The 22,911-nt window shown below is 32.3% G+C and overlaps 1 protein-coding gene across 2 annotated transcripts; it reads left to right on the top strand.

Annotated features, from left to right (window-relative positions):
- The first annotated feature begins 4 nt into the window (after nucleotides 1–4).
- On the top strand, nucleotides 5–20,453 carry LOC133181338 (inactive ubiquitin carboxyl-terminal hydrolase MINDY-4B-like). Of its 2 annotated transcripts, XM_061315856.1 has the most exons (15): nucleotides 5–41; nucleotides 2,644–2,817; nucleotides 6,054–6,165; nucleotides 7,259–7,329; nucleotides 7,554–7,673; nucleotides 9,196–9,290; nucleotides 10,423–10,588; nucleotides 10,853–10,918; nucleotides 11,492–11,562; nucleotides 11,767–11,926; nucleotides 12,875–12,898; nucleotides 15,824–15,910; nucleotides 17,902–18,079; nucleotides 18,255–18,351; nucleotides 19,530–20,453. In XM_061315856.1, the coding sequence occupies exons 2-15, from the start codon at nucleotides 2,701–2,703 to the stop codon at nucleotides 19,579–19,581; spliced, it is 1,416 nt and encodes a 471-aa protein (XP_061171840.1). In that variant the 5' UTR covers nucleotides 5–41; nucleotides 2,644–2,700; the 3' UTR covers nucleotides 19,582–20,453. The 2 variants fall into 2 exon arrangements, with proteins under 2 accessions (XP_061171840.1, XP_061171841.1); XM_061315857.1 differs by lacking the exon at nucleotides 12,875–12,898.
- The last annotated feature ends 2,458 nt before the right edge of the window (nucleotides 20,454–22,911 follow it).

The following is a 22,911-nucleotide window of genomic DNA, read 5'->3' as shown; positions in this document are numbered from 1 at the left end:
ACCGCAGGATTGTAAAGAAAATTCTGAATGAAGAGAATAAGGTAAGGTATGTTTTTTTGTCATTTTAAAGGAAAATCGTTGAGTAACATTTGCGAGAAAATCTCTTTTGCGATAAAACCGCGTGACGTATGGTGGCAATTTCGCGCGCGGATCTAACTTTATATTAAATCTAACAGTGCACAATGCTGCATTTGTCTTATTTTTCGATTATTTCATAAAGTCGTTAGAATATATTATAAACTGAGATATATTTAATGCATAATACGTGTATGGATTAAACTTAGCTGTAATTTTACGATGTATTTTTAATTTAAGCATGTTTAACTACAAATTTAACGTTAGTCTTAGTTCTAAGTAGTTTAGTACCCGTTGAACTTGTGCTCGACATAAGGAAAACTATCCAAATTTATCCAAGGTTTCGCTGAAATGTATTTTAGAAGCAAAACAATATTACATATTGAAGAATTAATGATTAAATCTTCTTTGTCCTATCTTATGACATGAAATGAAGTTTGCTTCCAATTCATCACACATCTAATTGATAACGATTAATTTGTACAATTCGTAGAACTTATTAAAGGCATTCGATATTTTTAAAGGAGGGGTAATTAACATTTATCAATCAGTGTTTCCCTGTTTTACCCCGGCACGCTTGGAGAAAGGTAACCCCCCCCCCCTTCCCCCTACACACACACACATCCTTCCCCATTCACGCCACGATTTATTTTTTCATATAATTATTCTTCAACAAGTAAAATTATATGCACTGCTTTAAAAGAAATTAAAAATTAATTCAAAACTAACGATAGTTTAAAAAAAAACTGACTGCATACATATTAATTTCTGAGGCTTCTCGTATGCATCACACTGGAAGGATCACCATGATTATATAACTAAAAACGGAGAGAAAAAACCCAGCACATAACATTTCTCTTCCTATCCTTAATGCTCCTGTTTTAGGAGTCTATTTTTGTATATATGAAGAAAAAGGATGTATGTGTATATATATAGAACTGTAAATCTGATAGGCTACCTCATAAAATCAGAAACCTTTTAAATATTGATTTTACAGCAATTCTATATAAAAATGTAGTTTAATATGGATATTTATTATTATTAAATTCTCTTTTTATTCTCTAGCTTATTTGGCGTTTTAACATTATACAATGACGACGTCAATAAGGTCATAAAAAAAAATTAAGGTATTTTTTATCTAATATCAATAATTCTTTATTAAACAACTTTAAGCCATACGCCCCCATCAGCATACACAAAATTAACATAATTATGCACGCATGGCGAGAGTCTACATGGGGTGGAACCCCTAGTGTCCATCTGTCCGACTCCTCAACACCAACAATTACAGTAAGCATTATAAAAAAATATCTATACATAATATACATATGAATTAAATTATTCATCATTTCTTAATATCATTGCATGAAAAATGAATTTCCCTAATCCAACTAAAACGCCAACATCATGAGAACTGAGTAGCTGAGTAAGCTTGTACATATTTGGAGATCTGAAGTAATATGGTTTGATATATTTTCTTATTTTTTATCCTTTCCCCTCTCTTCCTTATCCGTTTAGAGCAATGGGGATTCTGGTTTCTTTCAATATATATATATATATATATATATATATATATATATATATATATATATATATATATATATATATATATATATATATATATATATATATATATATATATATATATATATTAGGGATGTCAACGAATAGTCGACTATTCGACCATCAGTCGAATGGACCGACGATCGAATAATGAAACGACATTCGAATATTATTATAATTTAAAAAATGCAATAAAAGAGTGATAACGAGATGGAATTCTCATTACTAAATTGAGAAAACTTCTTTCCTCAGAGACAGTCGATAATTTTCCTCCACAAAAAACAATTGACTACCATGTACGTATAGAAAGTACCTTAAAATATATGTGCTTCACTACTACTAGAATTATTTGTCAGTAACTGCTGGTGTTGTTTTTGTAATAAATTACCCACCCCAAATACTGGGCTTTGTTTGTAAATTTATTAATTGGACTTTTGTTATCTTTCTTCGATAATTTTTAAAACAATTCGCTTACTTTATAAACTGTTTAATAACAATTTGATAGCCGGAGCAATCAATAATTGAATAAGCATTATCTAACTGTTTACAATTTCACGAGCACCGTGTGAGATCCCCCCTCCCATTTATTTCTTAATAAGCTTTAAAAATATCGACTGCCAATTTTTTAATGCTTACTAAATAAATACTGACTGCATGTACTGACCGATTTATGAATTCGATTGACGGGGAAATCATACATTTTGGAGAATTAGGAATCTAAATTTATTTCATATGTTACTTTTTAGATTTAACATAAATGTTTCTGACATCCTGTACGTCCTGTACCAGTGAAGTTTGAAATAAAATTTTATTTTAAGAAAATGTTCCGAATATTCGACTATCGTTCGAATAACGCAACTGAATAATCGACTAAGGAAAATAATTATTTTGACATCTCTAATATATATATATATATATATATATATATATATATATATATATATATATATATATATATATATATATATATATATATATATATATATATATATATATATATTACAGATACGTGATGCCTTAGATGTCAATGTCAACACACGTTGTGAATTGTAAGATGTAAGAATGACCTCGGATGCCATAAAGAATGTGGGTTTATCATCCCCAGGTGCTGAGAGAGAGAAGTTAAACAAACTACTCAAAATCTTTGATGATAAAGGATTCAACTTAGAGGACTCTAAAGTAGGTCAATCAATGTTTCTATTTAGTCAGCAAGAAAAAAATATCTCTGACCATCCATTACCGTAGGCCTACATGTGAACGATCATGTCTTATTCTGAACGAAGTTGCAGTTATTAATAATGATGAAGAATTATACTTACATTCCTGTATAAGCTTTTACGATATGTCAATCCAATGTTTTGTTAAACTCAATAAATTCATGTTCAGATAAGAACTTACTAAATTTTGTTTGCTAGAAAATTTTGTATGAAAGGTAGGCCAAGTAGATTATGTTAAAAATTAGCTGCAGAACTGTAGCGTTATGGTTTTATTTTTTTGTCTTTGACCATAACGCTACAGATCCCGTAATGTAAATGAAGTGCAATTTTCGGCGCAAGATTTTCTGCGCACTTTGGGGATGTATTTCGCCACTTTTTAGCTCTGGTCAATCAACGATCTTTCATCCCCTAATTCTAGACATATTCTATAACCAGCCTGTATATTTTATCCACCTCCTAACCGTTTACAGTCGTCTCTACAGACCAATAAACTCGCTTGTTGTGAATTTGTTGTCGGATGGCATAACAAGTCTATTGGTCTGTAGAGACGACTTAGGAGGTGGATAAAATATATACAGGTTGCTTATAGAATGGAGGTGGATAAATTTAAAGGTTGCTTATAGAATATGTTTAGATTGGGGGATGAAAGGTCGTTGATTGACCAATGCTGAAAAGTGGCGAAATACATCCCCAAAGTGCGCAGAAAATCTTTCGCCGTAAATTGCACTTTATATACATTACGGGATCTGTAGCGTTATGGTCAAAGACTAAAATATAAAACCATAAAGCTACAGTTCTGCAGCTAGTTAAAATAGTCTAAAAAGTATTGGGTCTTTGTAGGATGTAAATCCTCTACCATATGTAAAAAAAAAGGGGGGGAGGGGGTAAAAGTAGACAACAGTTTAGGTTTGAAAATAAGGAATTTACCCTTGCCCTTTGCGAAAAACGATGATGGCAGAATTGAGAGAAGTCTGTAGAATCTTTTTGTACTTAAACCTAAATGTTTCCATAGCTAGGGAATTGTGGTTGCTTAATTTCACCTGCCGTCATCCCCCCCCCCCTCCCACCCCGGGGAAATATTAACTTGACTTTTAATATTGAATTTTGTAAATTTTAATTACTTAAGATGACATTTGTACAAGATGAACATATATTATCAATATTTAGAATACAATAGAATAAATTTCTAACCCAATTTTCAATAAATTATCAGTGATGTCTTTACTTAGCGTTGTCAATCCTCCTGTAGTAGAAAATATGAAAAACAAATCAGTATTTTTTTAAAGGGAGACTTAATTTAAAAAAAAAATTCGTTGAATGTGTTGGTGTATTTTAGTTTCATTGTTGTGCATTAATAATACCATTTCACTTTAAATAAATATTTTCTTTGCAGATATCATTACAGGAGAAAATTTTGACTATATATATATATATATAATCTTTTAACCAGAAAATGTGTTACGCTTCAATGTGTATATCAAAAGCAACTCATACTACTAATATTGGAATCATATATGTTGTTAGGCTATTGAATCAATCAGTTAAAAGGCTGGGTTTTTTTTTCTACTTTCATTTTAATATTTGTCAAATTTTGAGATCAAACATTTTCAATTGAACAAATTTGACTCAAACTTACAGGACGTAAAGTGTGTACGTATGCTTTTTATTATTGAATATTGCACCCACATTCTTATTAACTTCACAAATAATATTTTTCTCTATTTTTTGTTTGTTTTATACATTATCATCTACCTTATAGATTTGAAAATTATTTTTCATTGATCACTGTACATGTGTTATTACAACTTGAGTTTGTTTACCCCAACATCTCTTGCAAGAATTTTTTGTTTCTATAAAAGTCTGTCGATATTTTATATTTATATATATATATATATATATATATATATATATATATATATATATATATATATATATATATATATATATATATATATATATATATATATTATATATATAGCTGAATGGCCAAGACTCCTTATCACTTTTTAAAACAACGATTTACATGTATTTAGTCAAGCGTACGGTTTTTTGTCTTATTTCGAATATAAGGATCATTTGTACTTAAAAACTAGACTATCTGTCCATTGACAAAGTGCAAATAGTTCACCCAAGCTCTTTATGAAAAACAATGGTTCTATACAGCCAAATCATATTAATTCTTCTCCAAGTTTCTGGTGGTATTGATTAAAACTTAAGCAATAAAATGGTCTTGTATTCTAGCAGGAAGATTAAAAGGTAATAAAGCTGCAGTATCAGAGACCTGACTTGATATAATTCAGCTTTTGTAGAAATCACTTGATATTACCCCGAGTCAAGAGTGCTCAGCAAACGGAAGATAGCAGAAATCGATGAACCCTGCCTCCTTAAACTCAGATCTAAAAGGTGTCGATTTTCACCCCAACCTGCGAAAACACCGATTAATCAATTAATAGTTGCAGAATTTAAACAATTCTGAAAATATCATAATATACTGCTCATTATTACCGTAAAATAATTTGATACACTTTATGTAATCAATATTGTGTTCGTACTAAAATTTTATTACGCAAAGTCTAATTAATTTAACATGCACGCCTTTCTTATCTCTTTGAAAACTATTATCTCTGCTTGTGTGCTTTGGAAATCAAAAATTTCAATATTTATTTTGCCAGTCAATCAGATATAGTTGTTAAGGATATTGTGCAACGAAGCATAAAAACCAAAGATAACTTCAAAACTCTGCAATATTTTAATTTGAGATACTTTGATGTAATATTACAAAAAAATCATATTCATACAGTATAGTTAAAAAAAAGGTTTTCGGTATCTATTTCAAAAGTGAATATCTCAACGATGTATGGAGGACAAAATAATACTCTTTTCCAAAGAATTCACAAACTTTATACATGTATGTTAATTTCAATTTTTCAAGGAGGGGTTTGGTACTGTATTAAATTCTATATCTGTACCTATTTTACCAGTATTTTAAAAAAAAACACGATAGACGGGTGGCAATGTTCGGAAGTTTATATCACTATGGATATGGTAGACGTGTAACTGTAAATAGTACTTTGTGTTAGATGGCGATAAGCTGAATAATATAAGATCGAGATTGCAATATGCATAAATTACTCCCAATCATTGCGTTAAAAAGAATTTTTTTTAAAAATTCCATTTTCTGGTGATCTTAATTCACAGAGACGTGTTCGATTCAACAGTCCTGCAGACGACAATGAAAAGGCGCCTAAACTTACTCAGAGAGTGAAGACATTCTACGTTGAGTCATGGCCAGAAGTTCAGCTCAATAAAGGTAGGTATATGGGAGAGAGAGAGAGAGAGTTTGTATGCGTAAAATTAAAGAGAACTTTATTCAGAAAGTCATTATTAAAGATTTTCCCTATCTCTGCTATGAAAGGAGCGACAGAAAAGGCTCCGAAATAGCTGCTCAACAGAAAAAAAGTGCTTGATACAGAGAAACATATGCAACGATTGTACAGGTAATTGAACACACAGAGTCTCGAGCGGAGCCTATATAATTTTTAGACACTTTCATGGCATTTACTTTTTTCTCTCCATTTTCCACTTGCACTAAACGGCATCATTTAGCAAATTACATACCTGCAAAACAAATATTATGCCGTTTTAAATAAATCTTTTTGGTTACATAATTATATAGAAAGACATAAATTTTGTATATCGTAAACGCTTGTGTTTTATGATATGAAGTATTGACATTTCTATTTTTTATTTTTTCTAAAAATCATTTCGGCACTTGATCGCTCATAAAATGAAATGAATTTTAAACAATTTATTATTGTACATAAAACAAACATTAGTCTTTGCAGAATGAAATGAACAAAAACCATACCATTACTATAAAAAACTACGCAAATACTTGTAACAAATAGCCGGGGAAGTTTGTCAATATTCTAATCTATATAATACCTTGTAAAAGTACCATTTGTGCAATTGACAGGATAAGATTGATAAATTGAAATTGCGCTCTTTACTCTGTCTTCATGAAGTATTGGATATTTTCCCTATTGGAGAAATAATATCATCAGTAGTTTTTAATGCTGGATCCAATCGTGCGAGATTGACGCGATTTCCTTTCTTTCAGAGAAAGGATAGACTTCAGTCTAATATTTTGTAAATTGCGTAAATAATTTAAATAGATAATTTCCTCTGATTTGTTGATTCATGTCCGACTTGCTCTAGTGGTTTCATCATTAAAATGTATCGGAATTTACTACAGTATCTTCCATTATTTTAATTGAAATTCATAGATTGACTTTTATTATGGCGCACAGTGGAGTCATATCTGTTTGTATTGGTAGTATACATATATGTAACTAACGAAGGAAAATCAACAATTATGGAAATTTCGTTAATTCTACCCACAGATGGAAGTTTAGTTCGCCCCAGATCGGGACGAAATTTAGGTGGGACGCCAATAACGGTTCACACAGCAACGGTAAGATTGTTTAAAAATAAGTTTCAATTATAATAAAAATAATTTTAAAATATGATATATATTGAGATACTCATGATAATTCGTCTTTACGAAAAACATATTTTTTCCTAAGCGCAATTTTAACAAATCAAATATGCAAACAACATGCACATTGTCATAATTTGTGTTGATTTTAATTTAAAATAGGAAAACAATTTTAGACTTGAAATTAAATTATTTTCCAGTTGGTTAGAGAAATCCTTCACGGCTCGACAGTCCACTCATTTTGTAGAGAATGGAAGAAGTCGTCGTTCACTTTCCAGGACCCCACAAGTCCCTACCCCTGGGGATTACAAACACAGAGGGTGATTTGGCATTTCACTATCTAATCCAATGTCTTATAAAAATGTAATATGCTGCATTGTATAGAATTATTTGATCAAAGTGCCTGGTGTATAGTACAGTTTATCTGTGAACATTTTAAAACGACTTAAAATTATTATATGAATACTGTACCATTGCAAAACTTGATTTAGAGTGTAGTTTATGGACTTGAAAATTCGTTTGGAATATTTAAGGTAAATATTATGGACATTTATTATCATTAAAATATGCTGCTGTGTTAGTACACGAATTTCTTCATTGCTTACAACTGTAGTGTAATTTTTTTTTTAAAAAGTGCTTATTGCTATAAACGCAATGACGCATCCAATATTAGTGTATATTTATTTACCAAAATCTCATCTTCAACAAAGCTTAGTTCAACTTTCAGTATAATTCATCCTTTTAAAAATTAGATCTATTCATGAGACTCTAAAAAAAAACTTGTAATTTTTATGTAGGTTTTTACTGGTTGATTGAATATAAAAAAGGCTATGAAATTAGCTTTTTATGGATGCATCATTAATAAGAAACTATTTTGCAAAATTGCAACCTGGGTAGAAAACTTAAACTGTAAACTTCCTTGCTATTTTCTACCCCTGTCTTTTGATGCTGAAATCAACCGTTTTATGATCATTAAATCGTTATGGTTCCTACATAGTTACTATATTTAATGTCCGGGATCACTGCTTGCGTCAGCGAACAACTCTGTAATTGAGTAATTATTAAAAAAGACTTTACAATAAAAACTACAAATAGTGCTTATGATAACAAAGAAAGTTGCAGAGTTTCCTTAAACAATATCTATTTTCAAGTTGCGAAAATACCATAGAAACACCAGGTAATTTATTCAATTTACTTCCAGTGAAGTTCCCAAGCATTTAGGGATATCCGCTCCTCAGTCAGGAAGGATAACTCTAAAAATTATGATTTAATTTTAAAAAAGTCTCAAAATGAAGCTTGAAATTGAAATAATTTTCATTTCATGCATCTCAATATGATTCAAGGTTCTTTGAAGTCTTAGAAAAAGTACTGTTAAAAGTTGACACTTGTACCCCATAAAAGTACAAAAATGAATATATAATTTTAAAAAAAATCGAATTTCATTTAATTAAGCCTTAGGTACCAATGCTTATTAGTATGATATAAAATAAGAAGTGATCTGTGATGTATTGCAATGATAATAGATTGAAGCCTTTTTCACTATGTTTTATATAGCAATTTAAGTAAATAGAAGTAAACGAAATACGATATAAAAAACATGCAATTTTCTCCGAATGTCTGGATACCTATAATTTAAAATCCTTATATTCATTTGTGTATTAATTTTCAATTAGAAAATGCATAGCTGGTGCTTCAACTCGCGTGTCCTGAAAATATATTTAAGATTTGATAATTTTCCCTATATAATATGATCAAATATAAAAGATACTTAGTAAAATCGTATTCAGATCTATATACTTTTTCTGAACGATCAAGAACAGCTATTTTAATTTTTTTTTTCAGTGCGGATCGCGAGGTCTAATTTTAGCTGTACAGGCTTACGTCATAAAGCAGCTGCTCTTCGACAGAGAATATGTTTCAAACATTCTTGCACAAAGGTATATGTCAATTCCTCGATACCCAAGGAAGAGAATAATAAAACAGAAAGCTAACAAGTAATTTCAGAAAATTGTAGTGCTCCGCTTTCGGGGTCTTGTTGGTCAGGGTGCAATGATTTATGGCTTATTGTAACTGTCTTTTTTTGTCCTGTTTTGTCTGTCCATCATTCCAATGAAAGTTATACATTTTTGAAGTAATTTGTTAAGATCTTATCACAGGTAATGCAAATGTGAAAAAATTTGAGAGCACCGTCTCTTTTGGTGCAAAATTTATTGCCAAGGTTAAATTTTTGAAAAATAGGTCAAACTTCAAGATCATGAGGTCAAAAATCATAATATATTCGGAAAAGTAAGAGGTAATGCACATGTACTGTAAATATTACGGAAGCACTGTCTCTTCAGGTTGAAAGCTACGGTCAAGGTAAAGATATTTGAAAAGAATGTCAAACTTCAGGGTCATGGTCATATATCATAATACATTTTACATCCGGAAGGATCTTGTCATAGGTAATACACACGTAAAATATGTAAGCCATGTCTCATCAAATTCAAAAAGCTTCGACTTAGTAAGGTTATAAGTTTTGAAAATTTAGTCAAACTTTAAGGTCATGAGGTCAAAAATTATAGTAAATTCGGAGAGATCTTGTCACATGTAATGCACACATGGAATATGAAAGCCAAAACTTCTCACTTTTTTAAAATATTTCTGGTAGTTTTAATAAATTACCACTCGATGAGCGTTTTTTTCGATATCATGCATCTATTTAGTGCATGATTACAAAATGACCATTTCAAGTTTTTATGACAGAGAGACAAATGAGAATTAATGTCCTCGTGTTTTTGCGAAAAACACGAGGACACGCTAACACACTTCATGAAATATGCAGGCGTGAAGCTTCGTAGTTCATGTCCTCATGAATTCTCAAAAACTAAATTCATCTCTTAATTAGATAAGTAATTTCCAATGGGTTCCATATAGGCTGATTCGAAAAACAGAAATACCAGATCACCGAAGTTGTACATGTGTACGTCAAAAAGAGAAAATATATTAATTCTAAATGGTATTCACATAAATAAACATGATACAGTTGCAATCCATGAGGCAAAGACATCGTTTACAATTTTTGCTTAGTGCTCTGAAGCCTACCGAGTTTGAGCGGAAGAGGTCTTTGATTGGCGCCCTCTGTGAGATCCTATGGAAAGCAGGGGATGGTAAGCGGTGTTCTGTCTGTCTGCTCCAGGATAAGAGAAGCTTCCCACAGGACTACAGACTACGGGACGACAACATTACAGAATATGTGAGCATTATTAACAGGGATATTTAAAAGTCTTCTTTTTCAGTTTTCTACATGTTCTTCATCACCTTGTATAAGGAGATTGCATGTCAATGTCTTAGACATTTCACTTTTCACTCACCAAGTAGCTTGAAGCTCATGATAAGCTTTGTTACAATCAAAGTGTGCAATAACTTAAATGCGGTACTATCATACAGGTGGACATATGTATACCTGTACAGTTTATGTCAATGTCTTTATTATGGCACTTGCATGCGTTTGTTGTAGGTTGTCTTATTTGAGTTCAAAAAGTTCACAGATCTCTCCACGTTTATGAGAAGGAATATTGAAGAGGTATAAAAGACTGAGTTATTTTTACTTTGTTTTTGGATATTACATTAAAGTTTTTCCTTATACTGAAGTTAATGACACATAACTAAATGATATGTATCTTAACGTCTTTGCAATATGTCCAATTAATTACAAAATATGATGTAAAATAGTTTAATTGTTGTAACCCCGGCTTAATTACTACATGTACCTTAGCTCTCAATGACTACCCAGATAGAGGGTGATTGACTGTGTTATTGTAAAAACAAGATCCTATAATCTAGTTTTCTTTCTAATGGAAAAAGCTATTTAGATTTGCTAAAGTGAGTAAAACTTAGGATTTGCAAAGATTTTTACGATGTCATGTTTCAAGAAACCTTTTGAAATTTCTTATTTTCACAACATATGTTTAAGGATTTTTTATGACTTTGAAACATTACTGCTAGTTATTTCAACTGTTCCAGCAGTTATTTTCTACATTAGATTCTAGAACATAAATCTGTAACTCGAAAGGAAACTGTTAAAGGATTTGACTTTGTAACTATGTTTTGAATTCTGTTTTATTACAGGAATAATATGCCTCTCTATCTATTTCAGTTTACGTCTGACAAGAGTCCCGGATGTATTCTCTTTTTGTACAGTTTGGTCCTATCTGCGTCAGTCTTTAAGTATGTCAAAAATATTTTTATACTTTTGCACATACGTGTATTATAAAGAAAAACAAGAAAAAAAGGTTATCATCTTTATTCTCTCAAGTCTGATATTGACCAAAGGAAAACGACCTCGCAACAAAGCACAAAAATGCATTGCTATTGTTATAGATATTTTAAATTCATTTAAAAAAAACAGACAACAACTTTATTTCTTCGTAGATTAAAAGAAGAGATGTTAATCACGAATGAAACAAATTACAAGCTTCTGAATGACCGAGAAGAATGCACGCAGGCGCTGATGAACCTGATTATCACCGGTCATGCATGTCATTATCTACACAACGGAAACCTAGTATACAGTCAAAATGGCAATCTGCTGGTACGGAGCAGGAAAAAGCTAATTTTTTATGTCACCTGCCAGTGACATCTACATTTTGATTCTTTGACATTTGTCATTAATCTCATATTGTTTAATGCAATAGAAAGGTTCTGAAAGTCAGCTAGTATATATACATATTGTCGCAGATTCTTTAAAAAATATCAAAGTCATTGATTTTTCAATTTGATACTTATCGTTTACTTTGCTTTTATAAGCGAATTACTGAAAAAAAAATAACGATTGAGATTATTGAAAAACCTCTCTAAATTATTCGCTACTGATACAGTTTATGACTCTGATCTTTGAAATATGGCTTTGAGTCAGGTTTATGACAAACCTTTAGATGATTAATATCAACCCTCATTCAGGCTTTCATTCATTCTAATCAAGTTTCACCAGGGTTATGACCCAAGCAGAATTTCCATATCTCATCATCTTGACCTTTGAGATATGATATTGAGTCAGGGTCATGACACACCTGTGGGCCATCAGCAACAATACATTCATTTTTAAAAATATCTATCAAGGGTTCCAGACCATTTTTCAATTTCACTGCTCAGTGACCTTCACCTAATATGTAAAATGACCTACAGATCTTGACACTTTCAGGTTGCGGGTAACAATATACATAAATTTGCCTCCATTCTAATCAAAGGCTATTGAGTAATGACCCGGACTCAATTTTGTGACAGACAAGGATTCCAAAACCAGTGTCACCTCTTGTTAGTGGAAAAGAAAACATCTTGCATTTCTATATTAGATGTACAAGATATTAAATTGTTTTTCTGAATTTGGCCGGTAGAAAATAAGGAATTAATCAGAATGAAACTACTAACAATTAATATAACACAATTTGGGGGGGGGGGGGGGGGGGGTCTGCAACATGTTGCAAACAATTGAAACATGTATAAAAACGGACGTACTTATACGTCATCAACCACATTTTAGGACGACGTGGATCCCGAGGAGCTTGTAAGTATAAAACTGATAAATTTGCCATAACAGGTTTACTATAAGTTAATCAAGACTGTCGCTTATCTTTAAATGATTAATAATGATCACAGTGTGTGTGACAAACTCTCTGTAGATAGTAAGAATTTTCGTCATTTCTGTGTAATGGTTTCTCTGGCATATAATTTCCATGTAAACGGGTTTGTGTTTCATAACAAAACTGATAAGATTTCGATTTTAAATTTTCACAAAATGCTAATACAAGCTGCTTTCTTTCAAATGAAAAAAAAGTATAGCATTTAATGTTTGTTGTGTGAACAAACGCAGTTATGATATCGAGATGGTATTAATTAATTGTTGGCGTCTAAGAAAACTCTATTATAATATCTGATTTATTATTAATAAAAGTCATTTTACATTGCAAATTGAATAAATTCACTAAATCAACATTTTTCTATATTGTGGTTAATACAAGGAAATAATGAATTTGACACAATTTGTCATGTCTGAACTACTTTGAATAATTTTTTGCAGTGGTTTACTGTGGTAAGGTTGTGTTTTTCGGACGTAAATTAAACACTAATTAAATTCCCACATAGCTTCCATTGTATTCTATGTCTATCGCAAGCTGTTGGTGATATCTTTGCTTGTAACAGACACTTTATTAAGAAATAACGATGGCGAAGCAATATGAAGCTCACAAAAGTGAGATGCTTACATGTGTAATTGCCGCCTAAATATCGAATTATATTACCTTTATTAGCTCACCTGAGCCAAAGGCTCAAGTGAGCTTTTCTGATCAAAATTTGTCCGTTGTCTGTCGTCGTCGTTGGCGTAAACTTTTCACAATTTCAACTTCTTCTCCAGAACTACTGGGCCAATTTCAACCAAACTTGGCACAGAGTATCCTTGGGTGAAGAGGATTCAAGTTTGTTCAAATGAAGGGCCACGCCCTCTTTCAAGGGGAGATAATAAAGAATTAGTGAAAAATTAATAGCTTCTTTTAAAAATCTTCTTCTCAAGAACCACAAAGCCAGGGAAATTGAAACTCATGTGGAAGCATCCTCAGGTAGTGTAGATTCAAATTTGTTCAAATCATGACCCCCGGGGGTAGGGCGGGGCCACAATGGAGGATCAAAGTTTTACATAGAAGTATATAGGAAAAACCTTTAAATATCTTCTTCTCAAGAACAGGAAAGCCCTTATTGGTCATATTTATATGGAAGCATCCTCAGGTAGTGGAGATTCAAATTTGTCCAAATCATGACCCCCGGGGGTAGGGCGGGGCCACAATGGAGGATCAAAGTTTTACATAGAAGTATATAGGAAAAACCTTTAAATATCTTCTTCTCAAGAACAGCAAAGCCATGATGAGTCATATTTATATGGAAGCATCCTCAGGTAGTGTAGATTCAAGTTTGTTCAAATCATGACCCTCGGGGGTAGGGGCGGGGCCACAATGGAGGATCTAAGTTTAACAGAAATATATAGGAAAAACCTTTAAAAATCTTCTTCTCAAGAACAGCAAAGCCATGATGAGTCATATTTATATGGAAGCATCCTCAGGTAGTGTAGATTCAAGTTTGTTCAAATCATGACCCCGGGGGATAGGGCGGGTCCACAATGGAGGATCAAAATTTTACATAGAAATATATAGGAAAAATCTTTAAAAATCTTCTTCTCAGGAACAGCAAAGCCCTGATTGATCATATTTATGTGGAAGTATCCTCAGGTAGTATAGATTTAAGTTTGTTCAAATCATGACCCCCGGGGGTAGGGCGGGGCCACAATGGAGGATCAATGTCTGAAATAGAAATATATAGGAAGGTATCTTCTGATGAAAAACTGCAAAGCCATGATTAGTCATTTTGATATGGAAGCATCTTCAGGTAGTGTAGATTCAAGTTTGACCCCCGGGAATAGGGATGGGCCACAATGGGGGATCAAATTTTTTTTTTACATAGGAACATATTGGAAAATATCTTCTTCTCAAGAAATGAAAATCATGTTTAGTCATTTTGATATGGAAGTATCCTCAGGTAGTGTAGATTCAATTTTTTTTCAAATGATAACCCCCAGGGGTAGTTTGGGGCCCAATGGGGATCGAAAGTTTTACATAAGAACACTTAGAAAAAATATTTCTTCTCAAGAACAGAAAAGCTATGCTTAGTCATATTGATATGGAAGCATCCTCGAGTAGTGTAGATTCAAGTTTGTTCAAATGATGACCTCTGGGATAGGGAGGAGCCACAATGGGGGATCAAAATTTTACAAAGGAATATATGGGAAATTTTTTTTTAAAATCTTCTCAAGTACAACAAAGCCATTTGTTATATTGACATGGAAGCATCATCAGGTAGTTTAAAATTCACCCCCCCCCCAACCCCCAGTAATCTTTTCAATACTGAACTAATTTGTGTCTAGCTTATGTGCTCAGGTGAGCGATGTGGCCCATGGGCCTCTTGTTAATACTTCTAGGGGCATGGTACCCTTTCCCCCTGTTAGATGAGATAGTATTAATCCTTAACTAATTAATTAATCATTTCATTTATATGTATCAAAAGTTCTCTTTCCCTACTTTCATTGGTCAGAATGAATACAGATCCTGTACGATTATTATGTTACTCCTCACATTCAGTAACATAATTAATAAGATCCATCTTAATAACGAAATTACGTTGTACAAACCCCAAACAATATTGTTACAACAGCTCCGAAGCCTTGTAAGCCTAGTAACTATATATGTAATCTAAACGTGGATACATAACACAGTCTGATTTATAACGTTTTATTATCTATTTACCAATGCTAACAATTCTAAATTTAAAAAATATTAATTTCATATAGCGGTTTGAAATGTCAATGTACTGGTACACATAATGTTGATATTTTTTCACTAGAATGTGTTATCCTTATAGTAATTTTGTTCTTTACTTGTTTTATTAGGCAAATCCACTGAAAGGTATCCAGGAGAGAAGTGAAATCGGATTCCTGTTTTGGGACAAAGGAGAAAATGATGACGATAGGACTGATGTATTATCATTATTATTTGTTTCCTTTTATATTAATTTATCTATTTATTTCTATCTTGCATTTAAAATAATAATTTTAAAACTTTACAAGTACTCTTCAACTACAAATACTGTATAGAGTTATGCTTCTATATTCATTCTAATTACTTTGCAACTTTGGCATAGTTGAATTTAATACTGTCTAGATTATAATTTTTTCATCAGTTCTCACTTTTGAATGAGTCTAATGTCAGGTATTGTTAATTGTTATACCTTTAAATATTGTTTCCGTTATAAATCTTTACTGATTGAAAACGAATAAAAAAAATCGATGTTGGGCCGCTGAGTGAGATGTTGGACGTGTCGATGAGATATTGGACCGCTATGACGTTTTTACGTCACACTGTAGGTGGGACCAGCTATATTTGTTTGACAGTTACGGAATTGACCGAGTTAAATCCGCAGTGCGGGTAAACGAAGTTTGATCACGAAATTTACATCAATTTTTGCAAGTATGGAAGCCAGTGAAATATATCAAAATTTTAAAAAAAAAATTACAGGTATAACAAAACATTTATTGATTGTGGTCTCGGGTAGAATGCGTTTTGTCGAACCCTCAAATCAAACTTTTTGCCTATCAGGCAAACAGTTTGGTTCTTGGATCCAACAAAACGCAAGTTGCCGTCGAACCCAGTCGATAAATGTACATTGTTTACAGCGAAGAATCACAATATCTACACAAATTTAACATCTGATCGTACTATCAATCAAAATTTATGAATTTTAGCTCACCTCAACGAAGTTGGGGGAGGTTATATAATACCCTTGGCGTCAGCGTCGGCGTCCCAGGTGAAAGTTTTTGGTGCAGTTTTCTTTGCAAATACTTCTGTGCCTATATTAATCAGAGATGCATGGAGGATGCTTCTAGTATGTTTCATTGTACCAGTCAAGGTTTCAGATGCTGCAATTTCAGCTGAAGAATAACCAGGTTAATGTTTTTGGAGCAGGTTAAAGTTCTTAGAGCAGGTTAAATTTTTTGGAGCAGGTCTTATTTCCAAGTAACTGTAAGCCCTATATTGACCAAACTTGCATGGCTAATACATCTAAGGATGCACACTACCACGCTTGCTTCGTATTCTGGATCTGACCTTTATTTTCTTGATGAGTGACAAGGTTAAAGTTTTTGGAGCAGGTCTCATTTCCAAGTAACTGTAAGCCCTATTTTGACCAAACTTGCATGAGTGATACGTCTAAGGATGCACACTACTGGACTTGCTTCGGATGCTGGATCTGACCTACATTTTTTAGATGAGTGACAAGGTTAAAGTTTTTGGAGTAGGTCTCATTTCTCAGTAACTAAAAGACCTATATTGACCAAACTTGCATGGATGATACATCTAAGGATGCACACTACTGGACTTGCTTCGGATGCTGGATCTGACCTACATTTTCCGGAATAGTGACCAGGTTAAAGTTTTTTGAGCAGGTCTCATTTCCAAGTAACTTTAAGCCCTATGTTGACCAAACTTGCACTGATGATACATCTGAAGATGCACACTACCAAGCTTGCTTCGGATGCTGTATCTGACCGACACTTTCTAGATGAGTGACCAGGTTAAAGTAAACTATAAGGGCTATCTGAACCAAACTTGCATGGATGATGCATCACAGGATGAACACTCTCAAACTTGCTTCAGATGCTGGATATGACTTGCATTTTCTGGATGAGTGACAAGTTTATAGTTTTTAGGTAAGTCCATACCCAAGTAACTGCAAGCCCCATAGGACCAAAATTGCATATATGTTACATCTAGGGATGCACACTACTAGATTATTAGTTTGGGTTTTTGCCTTACTTAAAGATAACATTCGTTGAGGTGAGCTCTGTAATCTCTGATTACCTATGTTTTAAGGTAGAAGTGATTCATGCACACAAAACAGCCATTCAGGGCAAGAAAACAGTTGATTCCGTTTCATCAGCACTAAATAGACATGCATTTTCATCTCTCCTAGGTTGGCAGTATGTTGAAGACTCCAAAGAAACCAATATGGCTGACCTCAGTAAATGGACACCCTGGTCTGCTTTTCAGTACGAATTTAGACCTTGTCAGTGATTGGAGGGTTGAGACCAGATTCTTTCTTCACTACTACACAGGACTTCCGGGTATCCCAGCATGCCCGTTACATATAGGTAAGAGTCAAGACCGTGAAACTCTACGATCTTTGCTTCAATTGATGTGATATATTCAGTACTTTTATTAATGTTTTACATCAGCTTTAATTAACAAGACGTACATCGGATGTATAACTTCATCCTGAAACACCCCCCCCCCCCCCTTTCAATTATCTTTTCTCTATGTTTGTAGAGACCCGATTTGGTAGGAATGCGCTGGGTAGAACAAAACTTTATAGGCGACAAAAGGAGGAGTCAATACCACAGCTTGAGAGGTGTATCATGACAAAGTAAGTTGCAACCAGCATCTAACAGTCTTCTGTTGAGTTACTTCAGGTCAAGGCCTGACGTTAGAGACTAACGTTCCCATGACAAAGTAAGTCAGCGTCAGAGTCAATTCCTCCTCTGACAAAGTAAGTCAAAAAAGTAAAGATGGGGAACAGTGATCAAACTCGCAAATCCTATCAGCAATACAAATCACGAACGGCCCCCTCGAAAGTATCGGAGGTGGAAACAGGTGCCTAAAAGAAGTGAGCATCCACTATTGACTGGTCTCACCCACTTTGAGTCTTTTGAGCCAAAATTAGTATGTAAACAATAGCCTAACAACTGGTATCAAACATTGGTCAACATTACCAATAATAGGTTGTATTTGCAAACATGGTTATTTTAAAAAAAATTGAATTTTCAAAATGCAGTCGAGACTGTTGAAAGTCTTTCATCATCAATTTATTTGTCTGAAGCCTGTTTAGGTTTTAGAAAAATGATCATGATACTCAGAACTTACGCTTGTGTACCAAATCAGTTGAGAGACATAAATACTATATGCAGATGATAATGGAATATTACTACAAAAATAAGAGAGATTGACGACGGGAAAGCTAATCATCCCATTTGTCATCAAGTTTAGTTGTTAGTTTGCTATTGTCTATATTCAGTCAAACATTTTTTTTTTGTCTTTTGATTGTCTAAAACGATATTTTATTTAACATTTAAACCTTTTAATCCATTCTGACAAAGTTTTGAGATCTTCCCCTTCATGTTTAGCCCATCGCCTGGCATACTCTTCGATGGCATTCATAAGATAAAATATTGACATTCATAAGATAAAATATTTGAACAAAAGTCAGTGTTAAGAGTCAAACTTTCTCCTTAAAAAGTAAGTCAGTGTCAGTGTCCAAAATTCCCCTTGTTTAGAAGCTAATAATTGGTGTTTATATAATTCATATGAAAAAATTATACCCTATAGATAATCTACATGTAAATTTTGAGTTTTGCTTCTGTCATACATTAAAAAGTCATTTGTAAGTCTACAGTAACAAATGCATTCTGGAAAAAAACGAGTATGAGTTACGGAAAGGCGATACGTAATTCATGTAGACAAAAGAAAATACCGTAAATTGAAGCGAAATAAATCCAAATGGTTTCATAAATATTTTATAACTTTTATTTGTAATTATTTACTTAGGTGGTATGGTGCAGCAATAGACTGGCCTGAAGGTGTGCTACCTTTCTATTAAAAGACCAGCCAATCATTTCTCATCTATGCAATTGCAATCACTGATCATTTACATGCAGACTACCTTGGTATAAAAAGAGGCTGTCTTTATACTGTTTTATATTTCATTTTATGTATATCTCGTCTTTAAGAACTACATTATCAATCAAAAGAGCTATTTGTAAACATAATACTAGTTTTTGACGGAAATCCATACCAGGAATGGAAAAAAACCTATTTATTTTATTATTATATACATGTTACTAGGGATGATGTAAAACTAGTAAAAAAAATTTCCTAGAATTGTCTTTACAAACCGGAGACCTTTATCTTTTCATATAGTTCTTCTTACAAAAAAAAAAAAAAAGAAGAAGACTTGTTTATCTTCAAAGATATGACAAACAAGAAGACTTGTATATCTTAGAGGAAACAAGTTATCAGTCTTCAGAGAGACGACGATTTCTATGTTGATAACGTGTTGAATCATTTTACGACAATTAATATGGAATAAAGTCTCAATATCAGGAAACAAAGTATCTTTCGGTGGTTTTTTAAACAAAATCTAGTCATAAATTTCTCTCAATATCCACCATTGTGTACCTCATAAAAAACTTTTTTCTTGCTGCTGTTAAGGATATTTTTTCAAGTGTTTTGCTATTTAAGTGTTTGTGTGTGAAACAATGTTGGTTTTTTATAGTGATATATACATGTATGCTTGTATTTTCAACTGCATTTAGAGTGTTTTAAGTAAATTGACTTGTGATATAATCAAAGTACATCAGCATTTGTATTACATGTATATTCTTTACCTCACAATTAAACAACAAGGATATTTCTTACATATGTATAAATTATGGGTCTCTGTGACGTGTCTTTTTTTTAAGTCCTAACAAAGTGCAGTTTGTTTTGTTTTTGTTTTTTTTACATATTGCATTTATCAAAAGAGGACATTTGTTATTTATGGCAAAAATGGTACTCTTTTATTTTCTGGTATTGTTTCAATAATAATTTAAGCAACATTTTAGTACCATCTAAAGCCTTATTGCCCTTTTCGTTGTAGCAGATCAACGTGCTAGGGAAATTCTTTTTCTACTTTTTTGTACATATACTGTGTATTTTCGTTTGATATACAAATAAACAAATAAGAAAAGGGAACTTTTCAACTGAAATGTCCAATCTGAAATTATATATTGACTTAAAATTTTACTTTCAAATTGAGGATTGGAATTTCATTTCATAAAATTTACTTATTTTATACTCTTGGGCTACCAAAATAAACCTTTCAAATTCTCTGCACTTTATTACATCGCCACAAAGCTTATAACTCTTTAAGTGTATTTGTATGTTCAAAAACCAGTTGTTTGTAATTTTGAGCCTTACAATAAATGATTTATTTTTTGCTTTTGTTTTTTGTTAAACTGTTATACTAAACACAAGATCATCCGATCTGCAATCGGAATCATATTATCATTGCATTCGTAAATGAAGCAACATATGAAATTCGGTATACATGTACGAATTGTGAATTATCAATAAAATAAGATTGACACTACAATTAAATTTGAAAAATAAACATCTATACTATGTTGCGTAACTGATAACGATATTTATTATTGAAGATGTACATGTAGACCCGATTTATTATTAATAACAGAGTATGATGGCACTAAAAAACTAAAAGCATAATGGATCTCTTCTTGTTTATATGATTTTATTCATAAAAGTCATAAATAGATCCACTTCAAATCTGAAGTCGTTTTTCAAAAGTAGAAAATACCCCTGATGTCTTTTATTAGCATTCATATCACGGCGTTAATCTTATCTAACATCCGTTCACTCGTACAATGAAAAACAAGGAAGCCCGAGGCCCAATCAGATGTGCTTATTAATGAAGCATTTTCTTCTCAGAATTCCATGCAATCTTCAACATTATTTTTTTTTAATGATCAGATTTTTTTTTTCATTTAGGTTAAGGACAATATCCGTATAAAAAAACTTCAGTTTCTGAAAAGAAGGTTTATGCGCATATTGATATCGTTAAATATTTGTGCATCCTTGTCTCCCCGTCCCAACCTTGTGTATGTTATGCATTTATTGGGATGAAAATTGACACAATTAACAAAGTTTAGATAAAAATATGGTGTTATATTACAATATTTCATACGTTAAGATATTAACATGCAATAAGTATTGATACAGTGAGTATCTTTCGGGCTCTTTCAATCCCAAGACAAAGAAAATATTTAGCCAGATTCCGAGTATAGAGCACTGCTCGATTTAAAACACAGGAATTAATGATCAATGGATGCAAAAGATAGACCATTGCATTTTGCAAATAAAATTATTTTAAATTTTTACTTATTTATCTCACCTTGATATATGCAAGAACCGCTGACAAAAATTCGAATAAGAACAGCCCCCCCCCCTTTAATTGTTAAAGTTTAAGATATTTTTATTAAAAGAGAGTAACTCAAACGAAACATAATGGATCTCCTTTGCCATCCAGTATTTTCACTGCTTTTTTTTTTTGTTGAACTTGAGATTCAGATTGTATTTCGGCCCCCGTGTTTAAAGCTAGAAATAGACAAACTAGAATGTATAAAATATCTTTTTAAATGTGTTTTGTCATTTTATGAACAATCTTGTCCAGTTGTTTGATGTCTCAAAATGACAATTCACAACTTCCATTATATTTTAGGCAAATCCTCTTTTTCAAATTATATATCATCATAATATTATAGATCGTAAATTTTCATTTAGTTCAAACCGAGAAATGTGAGTACACACTGTGTTTGAATTAATTCCAGCGGTACTAAAATAAAGAACATGTACTAGTATTTGACCATACCACACCATTTGCTATTTTCTGTTCGGAATAATTTATCTTTAAGCTTACTTGTTCATCTTGAGATGAATGGAAGTTATCTACAAACAATCTTAAAACAAACAAATGAAGTTAGTTATAAACGTATAATGATGAAAATTACAAATTGAAGTTTTAGAATAACTAGCTTCACTACTTGAAACATTTATCCTAGTATCTTAATTAATTGAATGTCAAAAGCAAATACCGGAATTTCATTTGGTTCTATCTAACATATAAAGGAAAAGTAGGAATGTATCCCTCTGTTAACGTTCATAGGATGATTTTTACAGAAGGATCATTTCTTCCAAGAATGAGAAGAGATTAAAATTCTGAATATTGATATCTTCCAGCATTTATGTTGGCAAAGAAATAAATGGCTTTATTACTAAAATCGTTTTTAGTCTTCTGATGTCATTTTTATGATATTGTCTTAAAGACTACAAGGTACAGGGTATTAAATTAAAGTTTTGAGATGTAATAAATACT

This window comes from Saccostrea echinata, unplaced genomic scaffold (assembly GCF_033153115.1).
Source record: "Saccostrea echinata isolate AGI-Se365-2 ecotype Australia unplaced genomic scaffold, CSIRO_AGI_Sech_v1 ptg000008l, whole genome shotgun sequence".
Taxonomy (NCBI): Eukaryota; Metazoa; Mollusca; class Bivalvia; order Ostreida; family Ostreidae; genus Saccostrea; species Saccostrea echinata.
This window is presented reverse-complemented; position numbering and strand designations above follow the sequence as displayed.